Source organism: Magallana gigas, chromosome 4 (assembly GCF_963853765.1).
Source record: "Magallana gigas chromosome 4, xbMagGiga1.1, whole genome shotgun sequence".
Classification (NCBI taxonomy): domain Eukaryota; kingdom Metazoa; phylum Mollusca; class Bivalvia; order Ostreida; family Ostreidae; genus Magallana; species Magallana gigas.
In genome coordinates, this window is record NC_088856.1 from 46,007,840 (window position 1) to 46,027,979 (window position 20,140).

Sequence of the window (20,140 nt, forward strand, 5' to 3'; positions counted from 1 at the left end):
GTAATTTGTAATTTCGTCAGATTCTGTATGAACATAGGAATATTATTTTATAACATAAAATGCTTTTGTGTTTATTTTCCTTATAATCAAATGTACTTTTATTCAGAATTATTGTGGTTGTAAAGCACATTCTTTACATCATGCCGATTGTTTTAAACAGCATTGCAATTAGAAAAGAATGAATCAAAAAACGCCCCAGTGTATTGTAAATATCTCGAATTAGGCTCTGATTCTCATACATTTTAACAATTATTTTAAAAAGCTAATAAAAATATTGTCACAGTATTTATAATAAAATCATTCGTGATATTTTACAAAAAAAAATGAAACATTTCTGCAGATTTATTCTGTGCCATACCTAAATAAATAAAAAAATAAGAATGAGCATACAATTATAATGATATTTTAAAAACATGGATTTTTTGCCATAGCTACAGTATATTTATTAATGTAATAAACCAGTCCACAGAAACGATGTACATAAAGCATATCACGAAAGAAGTCTTAATTTTTGATATGTTGCACCTTCTGTATCTTAAAACTACATATCATAGTATATAATAGCAGAAAATATTGGTAAAGGTTTTAAGTGTCTATATATTATGGTTTCAAATTAATAACTATATAAATCATTTTGTACAAGAGAGGCAATGATTCTAAAATGACTCTATGGCTTGAACTGAAATGATATGTTTTGAAATGTCTTTAGAAATCCTACTACATCATTAAAATGGTTATTCTTCACATGTACCAATTTATGAATTAAAGATATAGAATGATGTTAAAATTATAATGCATTATCGAATGTCCCCGATCTAAGACCATTACGTCATTTTTTTTATCGGCAACGGTAGATTCTTCCAGATCAAGTGGACAACCGTCTTTACAACGCATGGCTAAAATGTTGTGTTTTTAGTGATATTAGGAAACTTTCAGGACCAATTACTGTTATAATGGGAGATTGGATCCTTTTGGTATGAATAACATTAAGAACTATATTAGAGAATCTCTCAGGTTTCTATCTGTTATATATTAATTCAGAGGAGTAGCAATAACAAGCATTTCTTACACAACGGATTGCATATGCTATATATATATATATATATATATATATATATATATATATATATATATATATATATATATATATATATATATATATGTGTGTGTGTGTGTGTGTGTGTGTGTGCGTTTGTATCATGCCGACACCTACGACATGTACTAGTTTACACACGTGCAACTTACTACATTTTCAAAACCTACGACACAAATCCGTGTAGTAAGTTTGCAGAACCCCGTAAATCGGGTTTTTCGACCATGATTTACCCAGAAAATACAAAATTATAAAAAGTGTGAGTTTCCGGTTTACACATGAATTTTGTTACACACGATATCGAGTCTAAATGGGGATGTTACACACTTTGCCCCCTTGCCACATTTGCGCATGCGCAAATTCAACTTCCTATGGAAATAATGGAAACGCAAAAGAAGGTACGATCACTTATTTCTTTCATGAAAAATTAATCTTTTGTTGATTTTTACACCAATTTTCTTTCGAATATATAATTTTAGATCATTTGTTTAAATGCGACATCTGATTTTTCGTTATTCTGCAGCTAAATTGAGGAAAATTTACATGTCTTTGTGTGTGTCACCTCATAAAGTTGTAGATGGTTAAGATGGTTTTCTTTTACGTTTAACTGGGTTTAATTTCGGTAGTAGTCAAACACATGTAGTGTGTGCTTTTTATTAATTTGTGTTTTAAATAATCATTTATTTCATTACAATTTCAGTATAGCATTGAAATTTTTGATAAACTCTCAAAAAGTTAGAATTTCCTCTAGACTTTAACAAGTTGCATGTAGCACAATCGAGAATTATGTGCCTCCTGCATGTTCTTCTAAACATTTTAGGGGTTTTAATTGTGAAAATGTGTTGTAATTTGTTCGGGTAATTAAAGAATAATGAAGAAAAAATTAACATTAACTTGGAACTTTTCAAATTTAGACTCTCTACAGTATATACTTTTTATCAAGAGGAGAAAAATATGGATTTCCTTAAGGGGGTCAACAATTTTTCATAGGCCTTAACTGGGGAATCTTTTAATTATATTCTCTTTTGGAATTCACAACAAACAATTAATCATGAAGAAATAAACAATATGTTTCTTAACTTTCAAATTTACACCCAACACATTTTATCCAAAATAAAGAAATATTTTCTGTTCAACGGCTTTAATTGTGGCGTTTCTTAGTAAAGTTCTCTTCAATCAATCAAGAAAAATTAGCAAATTGTTGCTCTATATTAATCACATATTAATTCTTTCATTAAATTACACCCTCATGAGAAAATTCTAAGTTTCAATTTCATGCCCCCCAAAAAATCAGTACGGTAAATCACTTATAAAAACCCTTTAATTTCATGAGCTTAATTTTTGCACCATAATTTACTCTTCCTTGCATTAAAACAAAGAAATGATTATTAGAATAATTATTAAGAAAAATCCTATTATTATTTACATAAACACCCATGGGGAAACCCAAACTTTTCATTTTAACGTTAAAAAATCAGTAATGTTAAACCCTAATTTATCCTTAATGACATTAAAACAAAGTAATAATCAGTATTAGTTTAAGGGAAAGGCTCATTTACAAATTGCACCCCAAAGGAAAAACCGTGTTTTTCATTTTAATGTTAAAAACCAGTATTAAATTGAAAACCCCTCTTATCCTTTTTTTTGAAAATCCTATTATCATAAACTATGACCCATATGAGGAAACACATTATTTTCTTTTTATCGTTGAAAGATCTGACAGGTATAGTTAAACATTTAGGAAACCACATGCATCTTTCAGGACCAGAATGTACACCCTAATTCCCCCTAATGATATTATTACAAACAAATAATCAGCATTAGTTTGAGGAAAACCCTTTTATTAAGAAATTAAACCCCCATAAGGAAACCAACAATTTTTAATTTAATGTTTAAAATTTAATACATGCAGTAAATCACTTAGAAAACTCTCTAAATCTTTTTATTATCATTATTATTATCATTTGCACCCTTATTTATCTTTCATTACATTGATACAAAGAAATGGTTCTAATAATCCTATATGTAGATATATATGAAGTTTGATCCCCATGAGGAAACTCATTTTTTTTTCATTTTAAAATTTAATAAATCATTATAAAAACAATACCCCCCCCCTCCCAAATCTTTCGGGATCAATTTTTACACCATATTCATCCTCATAATTAATGACATCAATGCAAACTTGTAAAACAAAAACAAAAAACCTACAAGAGAGCTAAATAAATACTGAATCTTGTAAACACTCTCCAAAAGTAAAAAAAAATATTCTTTTACAAGGTAATTATTTAAACAATTTTACTCTGCTTCATTTTCAAATTCATTGAAGTTTACCTCTTCTTTTTTTTAAATTGAAGTTTATTGATTTGAGTGCCTGTAATACATATGAGAACAATTCTTTGTATTCGAGTTGACCTGTATACGAATTGGTCTGTGTACGACTTGACCTGACAGTGTTACGACGCGACATATCCGGTAAAAAAAATGTCACAAAACAAACCCCTCCATCCTGCATGCTTTATACGAATTACTACAGCCCCCAAAAAGGAAAAGAAGCTACGTAAGAACTGTAAGTCGTTTGAATAATTAGTGACAATCTTGTAGTAGAAGTTGAACGTGTGAACAAGTGTAGAACCTCTCTGCGTTTCGTCAGCATGTGCATGTGTTTAACAGCTGCACTTGTAATGTAACGTGATCAAGTCCAGCACAATCTCCTAATTTAGCTACATAGCTTGGTTATAACACTTTTTTTTTTTAAATTGACATTTTAAATAACATGTCTTTTTTTTCTTGTATTATTTTCATAAAATTATTTTGCTAAATAAATGAGAATTGTTTGGAACATATTAGTATGATTTTGATCAACGAAATCGATGCAATGCAATGATAAACAATAATTATTACTGTCGATTGACTAGATAGAATGGTCTTTTCTTAAAATGACACATGTCCAACTAACCCGGTTAAATGATAGAATTTGTGCCCTTTACTGTAATTCTTAGTAGCAAATGAAAAAAGAAATATCTCGGTTGTATCTTGCCTATATTTTCATTTGATTGGTCTCAAATACCTACAATGTTGCTCATTTATAATCCCATTTTACCACATTAATGGTTTTGGCAATGAAATCACTGGTCACCATGTTAATGATAAAATCCGAGATATTTCGAGTGCAAAATGGCAGGCAAATTCAAACAGAGACACTTTGTGCCTCTGCTGGGGTTTGAACCAGGGTCCTCTGACACGCCAGTCAAGCACTCTACCGAGCGAGATAAAGGGTTAACCCACTAGCCAGAGCTAGTAGGAATGCAATATACCTGACTCTACCACAGATATATTAACAAAATGCCTTTGTATGACCCATTGTATTAATAATGAATATTTTGTGGACTTAATTACATATGCATTTTCAAAAAGGTTTGTAATATAAATGCTGTGTTTTACCCCTGCAGATTGTTTTTAACAGACTTAAAGTCGATGCGAAGCAGATCCGCTTTGCAGCTGCTACATTGCAAGTATATGGGACGAATTCTTACTGTGACCTGAGCGTAGCCTGGTCACGGTAAGATTATTCTTTCTATAGAATGACCAGTACTGAATAGGGTATAGATTTGGCGGTGCTTTAAATGTTCCTGGGTGTTGTTTTGAAATCTTTTTTTTTTCTTTGGCTGATGTACGCTATATTATTGCTGATAGTAATGCAATATTGCTTTATTTAGAATTTTGTCCTAAAAAATTATATTGGAAGCCATTTTACCATTTACGAATAAATCAATAAGTTCTGAATAGCGTAGCTGTTTCCATGGAAATCGAATGCAGATAAAAAGTTTTAGCCCTATTTAAACACCATCAATTGAACCTATTGAAAAACAGGTTTGATGCATACCAACCAGCTATTGGCAATTCTTTTAACCTATACAGTTAATTTAATTTGCATGGATTTAACAAACAAGATCACTATAACAATACTTTAGACTACATGTAGTTTCTAAATTCTAATATCTTGTCGGAGTACAGTTGCCGCACCTCCATTTATCATTAGTGTGGTTCAATATGATTTATTTAAGACTTAGTAAGAAAATTTAATGAATTCCAGAAGTAATTGTTTTAATCTATTTCTTCATATAATCCTGAAACAGACAAAAACAAATTGAGTTTTTGGAATTTGTAAAATGGCAGCTTAATAAGATTTTTCATCCTTCTGCATTTTTTAAAATTTATATCCTGCATGCTTATATGGGTATGTAAGAATAATACCAAAACAACTTTTGATAGAAGAAATCTTGTTACATGTGAAAATATAAGGCATCAACAGACTATTTTATGCACATAATATTAAACGTTGCAATGACCTGGCAAAGCAAAAGTTTAATATTGGTTGACTAATGTAAGACTGTAGTATTGAATACGTACATGTATATGACCGCAAAAAATGAAACTACTGCAAAATTTAAACAAGCATTATAAGTGTATTATATTAAAGGTAATGATTTTTTCTCCAACTTTTATTTCCATAACTATTTGCTATTCAACATATGAACTATTCGGAACTGGTCAACGACTGTATGAATAAACTTAAAGATTTACTATAAATTACAAAAGAGGTAGCCGAAGGGGACATTTACTTTTAAGTTGAAGTTTCTGACTAGCTTAATAATAATTCGGATGCTAAAAAGTTAAAGTCAAGTGAAGAAAAAGAGTAAAAATAGATATCAAAAACAGTTTCTGTGGTTAAGGAATAAGGTGCACCATCCAGTCTTTAATCTATCTTTCTATAGACTATCAGATGATGAATCAAATTGCCTTAAAAATAAGCCCCTTTCTGAGTTTCACATCACTTTATAGCAAGATACAGGAATGCCTATTGGGGGCAGTCTGCAGAAATCCAACCCAGAATATTGGTAACAAAAAACACTAAATTCCTCTCTGACACAAACAAATAAAACTATTTCAGGGGGAGGGGATTGTAGCAGCTCATCTCATGACTTGAGGGTGGTACATTTAAAGGAAAAATTCAAATTCTAGAGGGGGTGGATGGAACAATGCATATAAAAAATGGCAGGTGAATAAACAATGATGTTTTGCAAATAGGGCACATGTTGAAACATTAGATTGAAGTCATCATGGTAATACATGTAATTCATGAATTGTTCATGTCTAGTTGTCTATTTCTTGAACACCCAGCTAGCTACATGTACATCATTTTGACTATGTCTGTGGTTATCTGAATCTAAGATCAAGCAAGAGGAGATTTGATATTAGTGTTGACCCAAATTGTTGTTTTAAAAATTACAAGAGCCTTTTTTATTTATATTACAGAGATAAAACAAATACATACATGTATGGAGAACTCTCTCGGTAGTGTGCGCATGATGTATGAGTTGTCCAATTGTATGGTCTAATTTCAATTTGGTTTGGACTGACAATTTATGAATATGAGCAGTTTTACTTTCTAATTTTCTGTCTAAAATGTTAATCAATTAAACCTTAAAATGAGTTGTTTAATCTGCGCAATTCTCATCTGGTTTAAGGTTGAGGCTGACTTTAGTTTGCATGGTTCATGTTTTTGTGCATTCTGATCGAGTAAAATACAGTGTATTTCAACCTTTTATGATTTATATAGATATAGACATTTATTAAATTGAACACAATAAACACATGATAAACAATTTTTTTTCCACAATTTTTCTGTGGTTTGGTAGGTGAGCATTGCCATTGAACTTGCTTTATATGTCGACATTATGATAAAATGAAGCTTTGAAGGAGTATATAGGAAAAAAGAAAAAGTAAAAATCGTAACCCTTTGAAACTGTATACACTAAATGATGGTATCTCCAGGATTATTTTGCTTCATTTTGAATGAATCCATCATAGCAATTAATCTACATTTGTAATACATGTACCCAAAATACATGTATATAGCAAAATTTATCAACTGTTCATATTTTGAGATGACCCTCACTTAAACTAGATGGTTGAATTTAGTATTTTTTACATATAAGGTTCAAAATGATATTGCTAATCGCGATATCACAATTCAAAGAAAATCTCTATTGTAGTATTTTTTTAAATCTGCTACGAAATGCGGAAAATGAAAATTCTCTAAATATTCCTATAGAAAAATATACCTGTATTTTGAGATTGCCCGCAAAAAGAACCAGATGGTTGCTTTTTCTTTTTTTTAAAACTAGAGCTGATGTAAATTACATATGGTTAAAAATAAAGAGGTTTTCTAATGGGTTTTTTTTTATGCACCCCCCCCCCCTTCCCCAATAGACCAGCTTAAATTATACTTGAGTTCAGGAAATCAGGGACATATACATGTATGTACACTCAGGTGCCAAAAGTAGGTCAATTTATTTTTTCTTTTCACCATATATTTATTGAAATTTTTTTTTTTTTAGAATTGTTAAAATGAAACCCTTTGACCATGTACATTGAAAAGACTTGGATTGATACATTAAGAATTTTTCTAGCTGAGTCTTTTTGCATCTTATTTGAATATTTTTCCAACCTTCTATTACTGAAATTTAATATAAACAGTTCAAAGTAAGATTGTTCGGCTCATACATTGCAAAAAATATATAGTAGAGCTCTTAAAAACTATCTCAGTGTTGTGTTTGAAATATTCAAATTTTACAAATGAGTTGTCAAAAACTAATGTACGACAACAAGTGGAAATTGAATCTACTATGCTGGAAATCAATATCAACTTCTTCAAAATCTGACCAATAATCTGACCTGAAAACCTTTTAAAAAAAAGTCTTGTTTTCGATGAAATATATAGGGAAAAACAAAAAATTGACATACTTTTGGCGCATTAGTGGACAATCATGTAATAATGCCTGATATTCATGGTCTGTGTGTTGCCTCTTTACCAATCTTGTGCAGTAAGTTTTAATTGAATAACATATACATTATGTTATACATGTGAATCAACCCACCTTGTGTAATGAGTTTTCTTGCAACCAACATTTACCATGGTTGGTTGCATTGCCAACAATTTTATGTATTTCATATGCACATGTAGTGTCAATTTTCTTGCCAATATAATATATATTTCCTAGACACATATAGCAAGTTTCCCAATTACACCAGTATTAATTCACCTCACAGATGTAGTGAGTTTCATTGCCAATTAATGTACATTCCTACACACATGAAGTGAGTTTCTTGTCCATATTCATTTAAATTACCACACACATGTAGTGAGTTTCCTTGTCCATATTCATTTAAATTACCACACACATGTAGTGAGTTTCCTTGTCCATATTCATTTAAATTACCACACACATGTAGTGAGTTTCCTTGTCCATATTCATTTAAATTACCACACACATGTAGTGAGTTTCATTGCCAATATACAGGTAACTCTCAATGGCTCGAACTTTGATTGAATCGAAGTTCTTGATCGCTGGAAGTGAGTCTAGGGTCCCGATTTTTTCCCCTATATAACTAAGCAAATTTACTATTGATTTCTCAAACTCTTGATCTCTCGAAAACCCTAGCTTGATCTCTCTAAGTCAAACTGCAGTCCCGTTCATAATCTATAGTTTCTTACTCTCGATACCTCAAAGTCTCCGTGTATCTCCAAGCGCTATACCTAAATAACACCTTAGACGCGGGACTTGTGTCACGAGTTGTTTGTTCAGGCGGCACTTGTCCTGCAAGGTGATAATTGTTTGATGACTGACTATACCAATACCTAATCTATAATTATCACAACCGTTTTACGATAATTTGGAGACGCAATGAAAATGAGAAATTAATTGAGATGAAACGATAATATTGAGCCATGGTCAAATTTTAGAATTATAAAACTGTTAAAAGTATGCTTATCAGCATCATTGTCATTGTAATGATTATATTGCTGAACAAGTTCTTACAGCTGGTGAAGGACCCTTACGGTGGGAACAATGGGTGATACTTAGTTATCACATTTATGACATGTTAATCGTCTCGCACTCCAGTAGTACTGAGCAATTTGGTCTTAATATGATGCATAAAATAAATAATTATATTATGAATTTATTCAATAGTTGTTTGAATTTAGTTTTAAAAACATCCAGTTCTGTATATTTTACTGAAAAGAAAACGTTGTTTAAGCATGAGCGTAAGGTTAGCACTAATTAAATGGCTTAATCATAACATCCGGTAAGACTAATTTTAAAACCCATTGGTCAACCCAGAAAATTCCAAACTCTTGAAAACTCGAACTCTTGAAACTTCAAAGTTTTTCCTTGGACCCATGTACTTCCAGCTATCGAGAGTTACCTGTACAATCCTACACACATGTAGTGAGTCTCCTTCTCCATATTCATTTAAATTACCACACACATGTAGTGAGTTTCATTGCAAATATACCTTTCCACACACATGTAGTGAGTCTCCTTGTCCATATTCATTTTAATTACCACACACATGTAGTGAGTTTCCTTGTCCATATACATTTCCACACACATCATGTACATGTATAGTGATTTTCACTGAATTGGATTTCATGTGATAAAAAATAGTCATCATGAGGTGATAATGATAATAATAATTAAGGTGAAAAGTTGATAATTATCCACCTATACATTTAGTATAATATCTCATAACTCACATTAATGAAGTATGACATCTCATATAACACACATTTTAATTTGTATTGGCATTCATGTACAACTTCTTTTTCTTCTTTTTTCTAGCTTATGTAAGTTATAAAGCAGTCAACCAAAAAGATGGCAGCTTATTCAAGGGGGAAAATTGCAGTAAGTGAAATTTTTAACATTGTACATACAGTTGAACTTTTAAGGTATATTTCAAACAACAGTACATGTGTATTGAATACCATTGATATGTTAAAGTTATTTGGGTGTGCATATCTCTCATTCTTTAAGTAAACATTTTACCGGTGATATCTCAAATTCTCATATTTAGATGTTTATTCTTGTTTTTGCTTAGTGTGACATATTGAAGTTTTCTATAATTGTCATACAGTCACAATATATGCTCAAATTGTTTTATCAGCAATTTGAACAAAATCAGTTGCTCGGTCTGTTTTGTTTGTAAGTGAAATTATCACAACAGAAAAGTGAATTAATCAATGGTTTTATCAAATTTATGATAATAAAAAAAAACAATGCGACAGTATTAAGTATTACAGTCCCTTAAACCATCTACTTTCCCATTTTTTCGTGCATTCACCGTGCGCTCACCGTGCACTCACAGTGCGTTAACTTGCACTCTTCACTCCGCTCCTTTTGTGCACACCGTTCAGAAAGCGCTCATTGTGCGTTCACCTTTGTTCACTTTTCGTTCACCGTTCACTTATCGTACGAATTCAGTCCGTTTTCATTCATTTTCATTCGGAACTTCAAAAATGAAAGAATCGATCTCAGCAAAATGAGGAAAAAAACCTTGCGTTAATGTGAAAGGAAACTAATATTACACATAAAGCATCATTTTAATTAGAATTTAATCCGTGGAATTTAAAGTACACATTCTTGAGCAGGTCTGTTTTTTGCTGTTGTTGTTTTTTATCACTCTCCTAAACAGGCATTGTTTTTGTTGATCCGAAAATGGCTTAAGTATGCAGTTACTGTGAAAATTTTATGTTACACAATACAGCGATAAATTGATACACAAATAGTATTTAATGATTCATGTTAAGATAGTCAGTCCAGTCATTTAAAAACAGAAGAATTCAATCAACTAACGATTCGACACATATATATATATATAAATATAAGAAACAGACATTGTATTTGTGTATTTTTCACGATTCAAATAATAATTCCTTCGATTCCAAATCACAAACATATCCATGTTCGACAATAAACTGTCTTACTGAACAGATCAACTTAAGATAGTAAACATAATTGCGTGTTAATTTATAGATTAACAATGGTTTTATGTATTATTTAGACATTTTTATCATTACATTACTCGATTATCTGTTGATAAAATTAATATTATGGTCTTAAATTTGGTTTTATTTAACTGTTATTCCTAAACATGCATAAATGGTATGGTATAACTTTAAAGATAATACAGGATAGATATTATTTGCAGGATAGTCGATAGGATAGGACTGTTTTGTCAACTTTCAAGATAGCAGCACTGTACATGTAGTTTATTAGCATGTTTTTCCTGATTTCCGTCAAAATACAATGTAAGGATAACCATCGAGACACTCCGAATAAATCGTTCATCTTGCGTTCACATATCGTTCACCGTTCATCGTTCAGCGCTCATCGTTCACCTTTCATTAGCGTTCACCAGATTCCGTTCAGCGTGTGCTTACATAGAATGTTTCAGGGACTGTTTGTGTAAAATTAGCATTCTAATTTATGTTTGTAATATATCTTTTTTATGTATGCACGGTGTCAGGGCTCTACATTAACTTTTTTTCCTTCTTGTCCATTCGGACAAGTGATTATGACCGTGTGCATTATATAAGTAATATTAATAAAGTTTTTATTTTGATCTTGAAATAGTTGAAAAGGAGTTTGCAAACCAAAATGGAAGGCCTTAAGATAATTTGATTTTAAAATCAATGTGATATAGTTTAAAAGACAAATTTTGCATATTTTGAAATAAAACTTTTTTCTAATGAGTAATTTATTTATGTGCTAGAAACAACGAATAAGCCCTAAAAGAGAGGCAGAATTTATGTGTCGTTCTGGACTGGACTGTGATGCATTAAAAGTTGAATTGATCAACAGAAGAATTGGTGAGTTGATACACATCTATTACTACTATACATTAAAATAAAAGACTCGAATTTTTGGGCTTTAATATCGAGAAATCAGAAGAAAACTGTCTTTTGTTCTTTATTTTTTAAACATCATTGGTATTTGAAGATTACCAGTTTGTTTTTATTTTTTCTCAATCAAGCTTCGCTTATTAATAATCAACGAAAATTCCTTATGAAAATCCGGAATCATCTGGATTTTTTTTATTCTACAATCTTGCGCATGTGCATTCCATTCACGCTAAATCACGGGAGGCTCTTTAGTTTATGTTTCCACAATATCACACTTGCATGGATAAACTCAGAAACGATAATACACATATGTTTAAATTTTCATTGAAAATTTGCTATATCCTGAGAGTTTGAATGTCAACATGTTGTGTAAATTCGAAGTGAGTAAAAAACATTGGTAAAAAAGTGTTGAATTCTTCATTAATATGAATTAAATTTTTAGAAGAAAGGTATTTACAGCCTCAAAATGGTTTGTTATGAATAATTTGACTGTTATAATCACAATGCAGCTTCAATAATTTTCTCCAAAACCGTTTCGAAGCGATTATGCAATTTTTTGCTACATTACGGGTATATGAGAGGCATTTCAACTGTGGTGAAGGCCTGTCCCGAGACACAGTTAGATTATTCTAACTAAGCAGAGTGTAGTGAAATTAATAGCATTATTGTAGGCTTAAAGCTTGGATATGTAAATATGGTGTGTCGATGTATCTATTTCGTGAATGTCCGATATCATATGCAATATGTCAAACACGGGTCAGAGTCTAGTGTAATAGAAAATAGTATCATTTCTTTGTTTTTATGTACCAATCTACTCAGTTTCACACATTTGTTTCCCTTGATTATGCAGATCCTTAAATGAAAAATGTCATTAGTTTCTGGAACAATTTTAGCCCCTTGCATTTGATAATCACAATTATACAAATAATTCCATAATAAAAGGCATTTATAAATAAATTAGGTTTTGTACATGATTTGTGAACACACTGTACAATCATGTAATGCAAAATATTCACCAATATTTTTTTTCTTATTTTAAGGATATGGGGTTTTTGCAACTCAAAATTTTCCAAAAGGAAGCTTTTTGGTAGAATATGTTGGAGAGAGAATTGTGCCCAAGGAAGCAGAAGAAAGAGAAAAGAAGCGCAAAATAAAACATACTAGTTATATGTTTTACTTTAAGTGGAATGGTCTGAAGTGGTAAGCAAATATAATATATTTATTGTGATTGTTGAGAGAGAGAGAGAGAGAGAGAGAGAGAGAGAGAGATACAATTGTTTTATTTACCTATTTTAGATTTTTTGTAATACAACTTTTTCTGGTTCTTATGAGAATGTGAAATCGATATCCATATACAGTTTACTAGATGCTGGGAATTGTACAATTTAGGTCAGATTTTGATGACAGAAAATTAATTAGAATTTTAAAAAAAAAAATTGTGTTTGAATATTCTCACCACCCTGGCAATTTGTTTTTAGAAATTGCAGAGTTTGCGGCAGGTTATGAGTTCTGAGAATTGGCAAAACACCATTGTTACGTACATTTCAACTAAATATGGAGATGAAAATGATATCCTGTTTAACTATTTGCACTTTATAAAGGAAAGTAAAGTGAGCATGAGATAAAAAGTTTTATACAATGATTAGGTATTTTCTATTACCATGATTACACTATAATTCAGTGAATAAATCACTCTGACATCTTTGCTTGATGACTAAAATAACACTATGCATACGTAACAGGATTGGAAATATAATGACGGCCAAACAGAGATTTGAACCAGGGCATCCAGATTCACTAGATATGTACTCTACCAACTGAGCTATATATAACAACCGATGATCAAACCAGTCCCACTTTCACACATATATGTGTAAATTCATTTTCATTATTTTTAATACCGGGTGCAACCCTGCAAAAATCTATGAAATTGCTTTTTTTATTTGTAGCATTGATGCAACTAACACTGAAAGAAAGGGGAATATATAAAGGACGAGGAAGTCGGAAGTCCGTTGAATAACTGTGTTATGCGCCTTTTGGTTACCGAGAATTATCCAAGGCTCTGCCTCTTTGCAAATAGAGATATTAAAGCTGGAGAAGAGTTAAGATATGATTATGGGGAAGCCAACCTACCTTGGCGACAAGTATGTGACAATTTTAATAATTGTTGATGTGTTAATGTGATTTAAATGTCAAAAGGATTTTTAAAAAAAAATGCACATGGTTTAACATTTCATATTGTTTTTTACAACAAGAATTAGTATAATCAGTGAATCAATTAATTTTTAACCTGAATAATATTGAGTTTACTGCGCGAGAGTACATGTAGTTCAGAACTGCACAGTAATAAATACTATATAATTTAATAATAAATTGTTACAACTATTGTTCTCTTTAAGATTCACCTGATGATAATCCATTTGATGATAACCCATTTGATGTCAACCAGGACAGTGAGGAGAACAATGAAGGTTACTTTTACTTAATGTTTCTAGTGTTCATTTTGATTTGATACATGTACATGTATTAAAATGTATTTAATATTTATGTGTAACATATGTCATAACAAATACTGGTACACATTTTCTGCACATGTGGTGAATTTCCTTTCCATTTTGAATGCATTTCCCACACATATGAGTGAATTTCTTCGCCAGTGTACATTTACTACACATGTAGTGAGTTTCATTGTCCATATTCATTTAAATTACCACACACATGTAGTGAGTTTCCTTGTCCATATTCATTTAAATTACCACACACATGTAGTGAGTTTCCTTGTCCATATTCATTTAAATTACCACACACATGTAGTGAGTTTCCTTGCCAATATACATTTCCACACACATGTAGTAAATTTCCTTGTCCATATTCATTTAAATTAACTTTTTCAGTGTTTTTGCTTGTGATAACATATGATAACACAGTTGATTTTGTACTATACAGTCCATTAAATTCAAATAACGTATGATTTGGGCGCAAGCAGGGTTTGCTTATTTATATTCAAATATTTAATTGTACAACAGCTGGAAATTTTCAAATCCATCATTAAGCCCTCGAGCTTCATTGGATTTGATCATGCCCCGACCAAAATTATCACCCCATAATACATGTACTGAAAGAATGATTCCTTATTCCTTAAAAACTACCACACACATGTAGTGAGTTTCCTTGCCAATATACATTATCTTCACACACGTAGTGAGTTTTCTTTTCAATATACATTAATCATGCACATTTAAAAAGCAGACTTTGATGAAATTGATTTGCTGACAAAGGTGTGTTTATAAATCATGTTTTTATTTTCTGTCTATTCCCCAAGAATTTTCAAGGCTGTTTATTGATGTGTCTTTTCTTCAATATAGAAACTATTGATACTGAAACAGAGAGTGAAAAAGAAGTTGATGATGATTCCAACACTGCATCCCCTATGGAAGGTACTTTTCATTCAGTTGATTAGATCCAGATCTTTTTTAATATTCCAGAGTTAGGTAGCCTATTAAAGTAGAAGGTATTGCAACAAATGTTTCAAATATAAGTAGGGTGTGCACTGTTCAACCTGCCAACTGTGCAATCCGGTACACTGGACATTCTGACCTCATACTTGTATTTTATTCCCAATTTTTTTTAATAGTGTATCTAGGATAAAACACTACACTGTAAGTTTCATAACCTGAGGTTTTATTTGGTCAAAGTACTTTAAGTAATTCAACACATTACATAATGTACATGCACAGTAATTGCTTGTTGGCTAGGTTACCGGTACAAAGATGTCCTGTAAGGTTAAAAGTTATGGTCGTTTTAGAGCATAGTTAACTACATTTTCTAGTTAATAGTAAATAGTGTATACTGTGTAATTTCATACCTTTTGTGCTACTTGAGGTGAATTTTTATCGAGATGTAATTAACATTGTATATTGTATTGCAGTTCCATGTAAAAGTAAAAAGCTAAGCACAGAGAGATCATCATGCCCACCCCATGCAAAACCTGAGGCTCAAGGACAAGGTATTATCTTTGATTATATAAATTTAAAACTTTTTACGGACACCACCTGCCAGTTGCCATTAGTGACAGTAACTTAATTGCATATAAATTAGGTATTGTAGATTCAAGTTTGTTCAAATTATGGTCCCTGGGGGTAGGGTGGGGCTACAATGGGGGATAAATTATATATAGAGAAAATCTTTTTCTCAAAACTATTAGGCCAGAAGAGCTCAAATTAAAATGGAAGCATCCTCAGGTAGTGTAGATCCAAGTTTGTTCAAATCATAGTCCCTGGGTGTAGGGTGGGGCCACAATTGGAAGATCAAGTTTTACATAGGAATATATAGAGAAAATCTTTAAAAATCTTCTTTTTTAAGACTATTAAAAGAATTTGGCCAGAAAGGCTTAAACTTGTGTAGAGGCAACCTTGGGTAACTATGTAAATTCAAGTTTGCGAAATCACAGTCCCTAGTGGTAGGGCGGGGCCGTGATGGCGGTTTGGATTTTTACATAGGAATATATAGAGAAAATCTTTAAAAATATTCTGGGAAAGTTTTCGGTCCTAAACTCAGTACTTAGTGTGAAAGCACGGGTTATGCAGATTTAAGTCTGATGAAACCCTGATTCCATAACGAAAAGTGGTGCCACAAAATGAGGGGGGGGGGGGGCTATTTAGGAATAAAGAAAAAACTTCTTACAAGTACAACAACAAAAGGGGCTTGGTATTTACCAAAAATAAAGAGGTGGATAAAAATTGGCAGATTTTCAAGTTTTTACTGTACTTAGTTGTCAAGATATTTTGATACTGTTATGCTAATTTGATCAGAATTAAGGCAATTGTTGCTCCGGTGAGCGATGTGGCCCCTGGGCCTCTTGTTTAAATTCTTGGATACAATGAATGAATGAATATCTTTTTACTATATTTTATACAGTTTTAACATTCAAAGGAAGGATACCTATTTTTGAATAAAGACTATACATTTGGGCTGAAGAACAAATAACCTTAATGACAAAAATATGATAAAGATACAGCAATTTTGAAATAATAAAATCTTATTTTTTTTCACAGCCAGTGTTCAACGTCACACATGGACTGCTGTAGAAAGGCATCCTTGGAGCGACAGTTTAATAACTTTATCAAACTAGGGAAAACTCCTGGTCAGCTTGACTGTTTAAACGCCATTAGGAAGGAAAAGGCATTATCAGGCTTCACTTGGCGCAATGTGAAGTTTGCTGTCAAAAACATAATACCTCTCGTCTGAGAAGTTGCAGAAAATGAAATTCCAGGTGGTCGCAACGTTAAATTTCTCTGTTTTATAATTATGTTACCGTAATGAAGTTCCAATGCATACTGTTTGTGCTGTATTATCAATTTGTTAATAACATTATGCCAGTATCTAAATTTAATACAGGGTGCATGCATTTGTGACAAATGCTTATTGGCTTATACAAATGTACATTTATTTTTTTGTCTGTTATTCTACTTCCTATTCCATGAAACATTTTGAAATGGCAGAAATGGGTAGACATTATTTGATATTTTAATTGATAAAATATGATCAGAAATGTAAAGAAGGGCACGCATCATGCATGATAATGTCAATAATTGATTGAAATTATTTGAATTCATAAACAAAATTCCATATATCATGAATTACTATGAAATTATGTACTTTCAAATTTTAGCTTAAAGTTGTTTGATCCTAAAATAAAATGAATTATAATTAAGATTCTGCAGTTGATTTATGTTTTGTTTGAAGAAGTGTTCAAAGTCCACAGGTCTAGATTTTACAAAGCAAGTGGCAAATAGGAATTTATTTGATTTAAACAGTATATGTTTTTAAAGAAATGAAACACACATGAAGACTTTTCAATTCAATTAGATTTTCTTATAAATTCAGTCTTGATAGGGTGCGTAAAAATTAGCAAGAAATCCTAATTATTTAAGTCATACAGTGATAGTGTAAAGTGTCTTTTATAGGCAAAACAGTTAATAAAAGCATACAAGTTGCAATGGTACTAGACTGTGCATGTCCTTTGACAAGAAATATTACTGTCTCGTATATGTTTCAAATTACAATACATATAACATAAAATGTTGAATGAATTTACATAATTGAATTATATATGTAATTAACATAAGATTCTTTGTATCGAAGTAGGGTCTGGTGCTAAATATAATGTAGTTTAAATAGAAAACGTGCATATGTGGAGAAAAGTGTGAAATGCAGTCTAATCTTATTTATCCAGAATTCACTTAGTATATATTGTTCTCCACAAATTTGACAATATATGCATCTTGAGTATACCATAATGAATTGATTAGATTAGCCTGAGTATTAGAATTAGTATTAGAATAATTCGTCTTGCAGCTTGCTGAAATTATTAGATATCTCTCTCTCTCTCTCTCTCTCTCTCTCTCTCTCTCTCTCTCTCTCTGTGTGTGTTCAGTAATAAATGGTTTATGTGGTAAATTTCCTTTGAATCTTCAATCGATCACATGACTAGCTAGATGTATTGACTTTGGGGTAAATTAGGAAGAAATACACACTGTAGTGAGTTTCTGGTGTGTATTCACAATGAGTCATGTGACCTCATGTAGTGACTATCAGGTATAAAATCATAAACTTTTACAAAGAGATTTTGCCTATTTCAAATAGCAGAATAGTAAAAAGATGTCTTATATTACTTAAAAATATTAATATATATTGATTAGCACAACTAGAACATAGTGTAGTGAATTTCAGGTGTAAAGTCTGATGTAGTGAGTTTCGGCATAATGCAAGTATGTGTGTGTGTGTGTGTGTGTGTGTGTGTGTGTGTGTGTGTGTGTGTGTGTGTGTGTGTGTGTGTGTGTGTGTGTGTGTGTGTGTGTGTGTAAGGTCTTGGAGTTTTGAAATAGAACAGTATATTATTGTTTCATTTAAACAAGTAAATTAAACAACACATTTTGAACCACAAAAATGACATACTTTGAAAACGTGTTATTATTTTCAAAATTCTAAGACATTTGTCACTTTATCTTCAATCTTTATCATGCTTCTTTATAATTCACTTTAAACAAATTCATCATTTTCGACACAATTCTTTTCAGTCAAAACAAAACAGAATGCATTACAAATTAGTACAAATGTAGATGGTTACATTGAAATGCCGATTGCTAAAATAGATCTCATTGCTTTAATATTTTCAAAAAGTCTCAATTTGTTTCAATCTACAGTTGGTCTCTGGCGTTCTTGAACGTAGTCTATTTCGTAAAAAAATATAAATATATTTACATATTTTTTTTAATCACTGTTTATTGATATGGTCAGATTGGTTTGATTGTGTTTGACAAAATAGTCCTAACAATGTAACATGTATTATATTAACATTTATCTTTTCTTTCCTTAGTATAAGCAAAAATATTTTTATTCATAATAGACTTTAAAGAATTTCACTTTGGTTTTTGCCGTGAAGTAAATTGCTTTACCCTATATACATTAGCAAAATGTAAATATTCATTCCATCAAAAAATGAATCTAGTTAAAATCTCAAATTTCATTATATATTCTGAACAAGTATGCATGTACAAAGTGGTTATTGTTTAAGCTAAAAGCCATTTAAAATCAAAATTCAATTATTTTCTCGAAATGGTTAAAAAAAATATCCAAATTGGTTACTGAAAAGATTGTGTGAATGGTATTATGCTAGTTACATGTAACAAAGAACTGCTAGGGATCAGTCATGGGATTCCTCAAGGTTTTTTAAAAAACACTATGAGACAGCAAGGACCGAATATTTAACATGCCCATTTTTATGAAAGGTATACGTACAATGTTTGCTTATGAGTAGGTAAAGTTAAAAAAAAATGAATAGAAATCATTTAATTATTTAATTTTATCTTCATAAAATTTCTTCTGTAAAAATATCTAGGGAGAAGTAAAATGAAAAGCCAAAAATAAGATGCATAGGGCCATTTTACCTGTTAATCAGAGAATATTAGTCTATTACTTCTCGACTTGCGGCAAAAAAAAATATAATCTGTAACAAAATTACATCATTCTAAAAGGATTTTTTCCGTAAAAATTTTGTAAATTGAATGTTATATCTCTGTTTCGAATCAATGAGCTATATTCGACACTTAAATTCATTATGAAAAAAAAGTTCTTTAACTTGCTAACGTCAATAGATTACCACGATTTTGGTTAAGTATGCCTGATCCTAATGACCAACATATTTTTCATTCAGATGGCGAGGAATGTCGTTAGCATACATGTATATTGACAAATGTTTGTCTCCGCCAAATTTCAAACCAGCGATATATTGAACA

The 20,140-nt window shown here is 31.2% G+C and overlaps 1 protein-coding gene across 5 annotated transcripts; it reads left to right on the forward strand.

Moving 5' to 3' along the window:
* The first annotated feature begins 1,440 nt into the window (after positions 1-1,440).
* On the forward strand, positions 1,441-17,558 carry LOC117683229 (N-lysine methyltransferase KMT5A-like). Of its 5 annotated transcripts, none has more exons than XM_066082581.1 (9): positions 1,441-1,491; positions 9,784-9,846; positions 11,714-11,810; positions 12,884-13,043; positions 13,793-13,987; positions 14,243-14,314; positions 15,209-15,280; positions 15,772-15,849; positions 16,898-17,558. In XM_066082581.1, exons 2-5 carry the CDS (start codon positions 9,817-9,819, stop codon positions 13,830-13,832), a joined length of 327 nt encoding a protein of 108 aa, XP_065938653.1. In that variant the 5' UTR covers positions 1,441-1,491; positions 9,784-9,816; the 3' UTR covers positions 13,833-13,987; positions 14,243-14,314; positions 15,209-15,280; positions 15,772-15,849; positions 16,898-17,558. The 5 variants fall into 5 exon arrangements, 4 of the variants coding, with proteins under 4 accessions (XP_065938653.1, XP_065938655.1, XP_065938651.1 ...); XM_066082579.1 differs by lacking the exon at positions 1,441-1,491 and adding an exon at positions 3,551-3,662; XM_066082582.1 differs by lacking the exon at positions 1,441-1,491 and adding an exon at positions 4,445-4,655.
* The last annotated feature ends 2,582 nt before the right edge of the window (positions 17,559-20,140 follow it).

Excerpts from the sequence above, each read along its gene's own strand:
- LOC117683229 (XM_066082581.1), top strand. The coding sequence starts at position 9,817 with ATGGCAGCTTATTCAAGGGGGAAAATTGCA. Across the intron at positions 11,811-12,883 it reads ATTGATCAACAGAAGAATTG|GATATGGGGTTTTTGCAACT; the intron begins GTGAGTTGATAC and ends TCTTATTTTAAG. Across the intron at positions 13,044-13,792 it reads AAGTGGAATGGTCTGAAGTG|CATTGATGCAACTAACACTG; the intron begins GTAAGCAAATAT and ends TTTTATTTGTAG.